At 34.0% G+C, this 8,785-nt stretch overlaps 1 protein-coding gene across 1 annotated transcript in view; it reads left to right on the forward strand.

Moving 5' to 3' along the window:
• The window catches only part of LOC132385552 (glia maturation factor gamma-like), a 33,632-nt gene extending 24,847 nt beyond the window's left edge, over positions 1-8,785 (forward strand). The window contains exons 6-7 of the mRNA XM_059957709.1: positions 3,734-3,807; positions 6,074-8,785. Coding sequence (XP_059813692.1) covers positions 3,734-3,807; positions 6,074-6,145 — 146 coding nt within the window. The 3' untranslated portion in view covers positions 6,146-8,785. The remainder of the gene's footprint in view (positions 1-3,733; positions 3,808-6,073) is intronic.

Here is an 8,785-nt window from a genome sequence, read left to right on the forward strand (position 1 = left end):
TGGGTGAAGGAGTATAAATAATATTAATTAATTTTCTAATGTTAAAAGATGAATAGCGATTTTTAATAAATGCAGTCTGATCTTCAGAAATAATTCGAGGTAATATATTTTCTAATCTAGTAGCCAAAATTTTACTAAAAATCTTAAAATCCATATTCAGCAAGGATATAGGCCGATAGGATGCACATTCAATAGGGTCTTTATCTTTTTTAAGAATTAAAGAAATAGAGGCTTCATAAAAACAATTTGCCTATAATTAGCACATCTTTAAAAATTTTACAAAGCCAAGGAGAAAGTATAGAGGAAAAGGATTTTAAAAATTCTGCAGTATAACCATCTGGACCAGAAGCTTTACCGGAATTCATTGGAAAAAATAGCCTTTTTTATTTCAGTTTCCGTAATAGGTGTATCTAGGAATACACTATCATCTACTGTTAATTTTGGAATATTCAATTTCCTTAAAAATTCGCCTATTATAGAAGAATCCTCAACAAATTCTGATTGATATAAGGAATTATAAAAATATTGAAAGGCTTTATTTATCTCTTTATGGTCGATCGTCAGAGTGCCATCTTGTTTACGAATCCTAGTAATCTGTCGTTTAACCGAAGCAGTTTTCAATTGATTAGCCAGTAATTTGCCAGACTTATCTCCATGTACATAAAACTGGGTTCTAGATTTAATTAACTGATTTTCAATCGAAGAGGATAATAACAAACTATGCTCCATTTGAAGTTCCACTCTTTCTTTATAAAGTTCTTTGCTGGGGGTCACTGAATAAATCTTATCAATTGCTTTGATTTTATCAACCAATGTTAATATTTTAGAATTAGTTCGTTTCCTAACTCCAGCAGAGTATGAAATAATCTGACCACGAATAAATGCTTTAAAAGTGTCCCATAAAATTCCACTAGAGATCTCTGCTGTAGAATTTGTTGAGAAAAACAAATCAATTTGTTGTTTAATAAAATTAACAAAGTCTAAGTCCTGCAATAAAATAGAGTTGAACCTCCAAGATTTAGCATTAATAGATGAATCTATTATCTTAATAGATAGCTTCAAAGGTGCATGGTCAGAAATGGTAATAGAGTCATATTTACAATCAATAACATCTGTAAGTAAACGATGATCAATGAAAAAGTAACCAATTCTTGAATAATTATGATAAACATGAGAAAAGTATGAAAACTCTTTGTCATTGGGGCGTAAAAAACGCCAAATTTCAAAAATTGCTGTATCAGTCATAAAGGAATTAATAAGAGAAGCCAATTTATTCGGAAGAGCTTGGGTGGGCTTAGATCTATCCATCGAGGGGTTTAAACAACAGTTAAGATCCCCACCCATTATCAGCCTGTACTGATTCAAATTGGGAAAGGATGTAAATAGACACTTAAAAAATTCAGGACAATCAGTGTTTGGAGCATAAACATTAACTAAAACAACTCTTTGATTAAAAAGTAGACCAGTAATAAGCAAAAATCTACCTTGTGAGTCTGAAGTTGTTTCATGGTGTATGAAGGAGGTTGAAGAATCTATAAAAATGGAAACGCCTCTTACTTTGTCTCGAGAATTTGAGTGATATTGTTTACCTTTCCAAAACCTAAAAAAGCGTTGACTATCCACCTTCCTTACATGAGTCTCTTGTACAAAGATAACACTAGCATTCATTCTATGGAACACTTTGAATTTTTTTTCCATTTGATTGGATGATTTAAACCATTAGTATTCCAAGAAACAAAATTAATAATATTATCCATATTGACGATATTTATTACAATTAACACATAAGGTTAAAAAAAAGATGAACTCATGAATCCAGAAGAGGGAAGTAAGTTCAAGGAGGAACTGGAAGTCATGACACTGCAACCATTTTTGTAGTTTCATATGAGCTCATGAAGTAAAACTAAGCATAAAGCAAGCAAAAAGAAAAGAAAAAAGAAAAATCCACCTCCCTCCACCCTCAAAACCCCAGGAAAAAAGCAAAAAAAAAGGCAAGCAAGCAATCTAACACTAAAATTACCCCCATGTCTCAAAACGGCAACTCAAACAAAAAAAAGTTGAGTAAAAGATACAAACCACCCATATTATAAGAAAGGGTTGGTATAACAAAAATTAAAATATAAAATTAGTATTATATATATAAAACAAAAGGATTTAAAAAATTAAAACAATAAAACCCATAAATGGATAATATTGTATTAGTGTTTTAAAAGAAAATCCTTAAACTTATTCAGACACATCAAAATGGATGTGACTTTCCAAGCACTAAGGTCTTTCAGGAAGAAGAAACGACATTTTATTTTTTTAAAAAGTCTTAATATTTAAACGTTAAAAATATAAAAAAGTGTATACAAACTTAAAAGAAAACCCTAATGAATTACTTTCTAAACTAACATTAATAATATGAAAAAAAACACTCAGAATAAACCAAAAACGGACTTATACCGTGTATAAGAAATACATGTAAGCCATCACATAAAAAAACATCATTTTATAAAAGATCCAAATCTATAAACTAATTATTACATTAGTCAACTCGTAGAAACAATAAAATGGTATTCTTCAAGGAATCTTTGAGCATCCGCTGGAGATTTGAACAGCTGATAAATTCCATCTTTGAGAGTAGCTCTCAAATGTGCTGGAAATAACAGCACTTGCTTGTAGCCTTCCTGATGAATTTCCGACATAACCGATTTAAGAGCCATTCTTGCCCTTAAAACTTCAGGACTGTAGTCTTCCAGAATATGGAATTTAAAATCTTGAAAGCTGATCATACCCTTTTTCCGGGCAGCCCGAATCAAACGCTCTTTGGTATGAGGATAATGGATCCGGAGAATTACTTGTCGGGGTTTCAAACTTGAATCTGAATGAAAACGAGAAATGCGATGTGCACGGTCGATTATTAGAGGGGAATCCAGTACTTCTGAGCCGAAGACATCCATTAAAAATTTGGAGAAAAAAACAGTGAGATTGCTGTTCTCAAATTTTTCCGGAATCCCAATTAACCAGAGATTTTGTCTTCAAGAGCGGTTTTCAAGATCAGTGATTTTAGATTTATAACAATCCATCTGTTGAGAAGTCGAAGGTTGCTGTTGTTGCAAAGTTTCAATTATATGATCTCTTTGGTGAACGGCTTCTTCAAGAACTAAAATACTTGCTTGTTGTTTTTGTGAATCCAGTGTAAGTGCTTGAAGTTTTGCATCAAATGTCTTTAAAATTTCATCGAACGTAGAAAGCTTTGCGGTTAATTTACTCTCCAGTTTTCCAAGTCTGTCGTCCATAAGATTCGCAATTGCTTCTAAAGTTAACGGTTCTTTTGTTTGTTTCGATTCCTTTGGTCTAGACATTTCAGCGAGTTGAAACTATTCAAACAGTTGAAAAAAATTTCATACGTTTAAACCCCTTTAGAATAGGTATAAAAAGATCAATTAGGGGGTGTTTGTAGGTTAAAAAAAGTAAAAGGATTGGAGCAAAGCCTAAAACCGCTTCACTCCATAAGCGCCATCTTGAGACCGCCGACTTATTCTTTTGTTCTCTTCCTTAACCTTTATAATTGTGATTATATATGTATAGAGAGTTTTCTTTGACATACATATGTTCCTTACCCTTAGTTAAAAGCAGGATGGGCTATGTAAAATAAATACCCTTCACCTATCAATGCAGAACAGTCCCTCTATGATTTTAAAGATTCATGGCTTCTAATCAAAGCTTTACTTTCTGCCTTTAATTTTAGGTTGCAAGCCTGAACAGCAGATGATATATGCTGGTAGCAAAATTGGATTGGTGGATATAGCAAAACTTACCAAGGTGAGAGCTTTGAATTTAATTTTTTTGTTTCTTAAAAGAAAAAGTACTTAAGTCTACACACAAAATGCTGGAGGAACTCCACAAATCAGACAGCTTCTATGGAAATGAATGAACAGTTGTCATTTTGGGCTGAGACACTTCACTGGCACTAGAATGGAAGGGAGATGATGCCAGAATAAAAGAGGTAGGAAGAGAAGGGGGACAAGCTGGAAAGTGAGAGGTGAAGACAAGTCAGTGGAGGAGGGTTGAAGAAAGAGCCTAGATGCTGATAAGAAAAAGGTAAAGGGGTGGAAAATAGGGAATCTGATAGGAGAGGAGAGTAAACCATGGGAGAAGTAGAAGAGGGAAGGGCACCAGGGGAAGGTGATAGGTAGGTGAGGAGAAGAGGTAAGAGGCCAGAGTGGGCAACAAAGATCCCTTCTCCAGCCCTTTCCCTTTTCCAACTATCACCTCCCAAACTCATTCATTCATCCCTCCTCCACCCCCCACCTTTTTATTCAGACATCTACCCCCTACCTTTCTAGTCTGATGAAGGGTCATTGCTTGAAATGGTAACTGTTTAGTCATTTCCAAGGATGCTGCCTGACCAGCTGAGTTCCTCCAGCATTTTGTGTGTGTTGCTCTGGATTTCTAGCATTTGCAGAATCTCTTGTGGTTGTGCACTTGAGTACACCTTCATCTTAGAAGATGACTGAAATATTTCTATTCTTTGAATATCTGGGCTAATATTACCAGCTGCAGATATTTGTTGCTCTTGATTTTTAGTAAAATAAGCCACTTGTTCTTTGAAGCATTGGTCAGCTCGTCTAATTTCAGAATATCATAAAGTTGTTTAAAAAAATGAGTGTTGGTGCAATCTGTGGAGCAGAAGACAATTGTCAGGAGCTGTTAGTCATTTGCACTGAAGGAAAAACAAGCTATTATGAACTGAAACCTATCAAGGTGAAGCATCACTATGCCTTAGTCACTCTGCACCAATTGAGACAACATCCACAACAGAACACAACTGATCATTTCAATTATGCAAACATTTCCTGTCTGCTATATCCCTGATTGCCTAAAGACATATTTGCCTCTGAACAGTTTTTGAACCTGCTACTCTGCTCTTTCTAGATTGGAAGACAGTGGTGAGTCCAAAAATATTGTTGGCCCATCTTTTTCTTTTTCCTGAAGTCCAGATATATAAAATATTCTAATGGCACTCAGTAACAGTTATTAAACATGTAAATGGATGCCTCTTAAATTTTACTCCTTTACTGTGCAGCTGAATACATTAATATATACAGGCAATCCCCGAGTTACGAACATCTGACTTACAAACAACTGATACTTACAAACGGAGGAAGGAGAATGCAAGTCCACCGTTTTAAGTCGGATCACAGCGTTGTCCGGCATTTTAAATCATTGCCGTTAACACTGTGTTAAGGGTGTAACTTTGTTTTTGGCTTAAATTTTTCTTAACAATATTCACCCTGACCCCACCCTCTTTTCCATTTAACCTGTCTCAGTGTGGATGGACTTTAGGACCCGGGGGAGCTCAGGTTAGGACCCACTGCCTGTGGCTGATGCTGAATCTGCAGTGTTTCTGTTCTGTTGACGTAGAATGATCACGATTGAAAATAAAGTGGAAATAATAAAGCGATCAGAAAGCAGTGAAGCGCCATCGGTCATTGGAAAAGCGTTAAGCTACAGTTAGTCAACGATTGGAACAATTTTAAAGGATAAAGTGAGAATAATGGAGTATGTGAAAAGCCCTGCCCCGATGAAAGCTACAATTATTACTAAGAAATGCACTGATTTAATTATTGGAATACATACATTTCTTAAGTGTTTTATATGCATAGAAAGGTAAAATATATACAATATACTAAGACAAACATTTGACTGACACTAAATAATACCAGATGTACCTGTTCCGACATATGTACAAATCCGACTTAAAAGATGGACTCAGGAATGGAACTCGTTTGTAACCCAGGGACTGCCTGTATATATTTTGCTATTGATCATTAGATAGTGATAGGGCATTAATCATAATTCCTTGCCATCCTCTTCTGCTCCTTTGGATATTGGGAGCACTGCTTAGTACTAGTTTAAAGTAGAGCACATCTTGAGAGCTTTGTTATGATATATAATTTTTAAGTTTTTACTGAATTGCTTAAATGTAGCCTGTTGTTAAGCTTTTTTTTGATCAATGTTCCTTGTTCATTTACTTCACAATAGAGACTGGTCTGAGCTGTTAATAATTTGTGTATTTGTCTTTCAGGTGTTTGAAATTAGAAATACAGAAGACTTCACTGAAGAGTGGCTTTGCAAAAAACTTGGATTTTTCCGTTAACAAAGTCACAGTATTCTGTTTCACTTCATATGAATGACATGAGCTTGAATTTTAAATATGCATATAAACTGGAAAATTAAGTAATTTTTATACTTTGTGTTCAAAGTTGTATTGGATTTAAGCACTGTGAAAATGTTGAATGCAGTTTTCCAAAACATTAACTTATCAAGCACTTAACCTTTTTCTGTTCTTGGTGGAAGCCATAAAAATAAGATAAGAGTTTTTGAGCATACGTGGATAGTATGGTCATTTTGACCTCTGGTTCAAGCATAATCCAAGCAATCATCGTCATTCTTTTTCCTTTAAGGATTATCAATTAATGAATTTATCTAAACATTTTATTGTGTAAAACACACTAGAGTGTGAAACCTGTTCTTTTCAGATAAATAGGCTTCTGTGTTGACCCTGCCTTATCCTTCAAATTATCCAAAGTTTTCACATACTGTTTTTAAAATTAAAACACTCTATGACTGTACTAGTCATGTATATTATTACTCTTGATTTCATGAATTTTCCATATAAATTCCATAATTGGTTTTCATTGTTACATTTCAAAACTTGAAAAATATTGAAAAGCCCAATATGTGACCATATGTATTCATTAAAGAATTAGTAATATTGGTTGACTATTTTAAAGTAAAACCTTATTTTTGACATATTTAACTTCCATGGCTTTGCAAATTTTTCTCTGTCATGACCCACATTTTTTGTCTCAAGTGTCTTCACAAGAATCTTCCAAACTAGCAACTATCCTGGCAGTGGCAAAGGCATTCCACATAACGAACTTAACCTTCTAGACTAGAGAGCCAGTGAGGGAGATTTTCTTCTACTGTTTTGTATAAGAAGGGTTGTTTTTAAGTTAGATGGCCACAGAGCACAGTCCATTTGGAGACATTTAATCCAAAGTATTAAATGCCTCAGAAACTGATTATGGTTGTTGTCGCTACCTATGCCTTATGACTTACCACCTTGAGACTTAAGGCAACACTCCAGCAAGCAAGTCCCATTCAGCTCTTCAAACCCTGCTCATAAGCTAGTTTAGCAGAAGCAGAGAAGCATAAATGGTATTCAAGGCTGCTTCTAGAATTTATTTCCTGTGTAAGTTAATTTTCAGTATCTCTAGTTGATTTTCTATTAAAAGGGCATTTTTTTAAAAAGATTTAAAAAAAAAATCAGATCTCTGGAACACAACTCTAATTCTAGTTAGCATATTTGAAAATGTTAAGTCTATACAAATTGTACTGAATTAGAACATGTACTGTAACGCTTAAGAATGAATAAATGGTTTCATGGTAGGTTATTTAGTCTAAGTTTGATACCTTCAGTGATAATTTTCCCCCAGTCTATTTGTTTTGTTTTCAGTTGTTCCTATGTCTATGTTTCTAACTTAACATCTTGCTTATTTAAAGAATCATTTGCAAGGTAGTTTACGACAAGATACTGAGCATTGAGTTAATCTCTTGGCTTTGGATTTCAAATAATCTACTTCCATTTGAATAAGTTGGAATCAGCTAAATAGATTTCATTTTGCAGAAGAAAATCTTGAATTCCATTTGTTACATCTGATTTAAATGATGAAATTAATGCTTTCAGTGCTTGAGTTACTTAGGCATGTGTGGGTACTTAATGTATTGCAGTAGCAATTGTTGCAATGCTATGGCATCCTTCCCGTGGAAGCTGCAAACAGAATTTCATTTATTAATGGAGACTTGCAGAAGTGTTCAAACTACAATTTACATCTGAATCTTGGCAAATAATTTTTACAGTCTCTCTTCCTTACTTTTCTAGTGAGCATTCCAAAATGCATTTAGCTGAAAAATGTATGTCTTGTATAATGTCTTGTGCAAAATCCACAGTGATTTTTTTTAACATCATATTGCTCAATTTTTTAATAGATACTAATCTTGGGATACATTATTTGATATACCTTATACATTTTGTTTGTTGCATGCTTAACTACCATTTGAAAATAGAATTAATTACTGCTCAATATGTACAATGTTATCTTAAAAGTAAATGGTCAAATTATTAAGAAAAACAGTCTTGCCAAGATGTCCTTGTGTAGTATGAGGATTTTTGCTGTGTTTTTGTTTAATCATATTAAATGTCTATTCATGCCTTTTAATACACCCAGTTTCCCAGTCTGGCAACACCTCAATTTTACATTTATTTGTTTTCAAAATGCCTTGTCCCTTTACAATCTCTCACCCGAATATTTATGCTTCTATAGTTCGACTCCTGCAAACATGTGCTTTAATTGCAGTAGCATCAGTGAATATCTTTAACATCCTATGCTCTGGAATTCCCTCCTTAAATTTTCACTGTACCTCTTTGTAATTAACTTTAAAAGGAAGCCTTTTGACTATCAGTGCTAATCTATCATTTGATTGTGTCAATTTTTTTTGTGTTTGAAGCTGTGAAGTGCCTTGGGGTGCTTTATTATGTTAACACTATAAACGCAAGTTTGTTATTGGGATTACAACTGCATAAAAGAAAATTACAATTTTTGTACCACTTTAAGGAGCTTTTCAGATTGATGTACTGCTCATTTGAATGATTTGTACTAAAATGAGATGTGACATGTCTGTATCCTGAAATGCATGATGCTAGCAGTAAGTATAAAGGTTAACTGTAACTGAA

This window comes from Hypanus sabinus, chromosome 2, assembly GCF_030144855.1.
Source record: "Hypanus sabinus isolate sHypSab1 chromosome 2, sHypSab1.hap1, whole genome shotgun sequence".
In the NCBI taxonomy this organism is placed as follows: domain Eukaryota; kingdom Metazoa; phylum Chordata; class Chondrichthyes; order Myliobatiformes; family Dasyatidae; genus Hypanus; species Hypanus sabinus.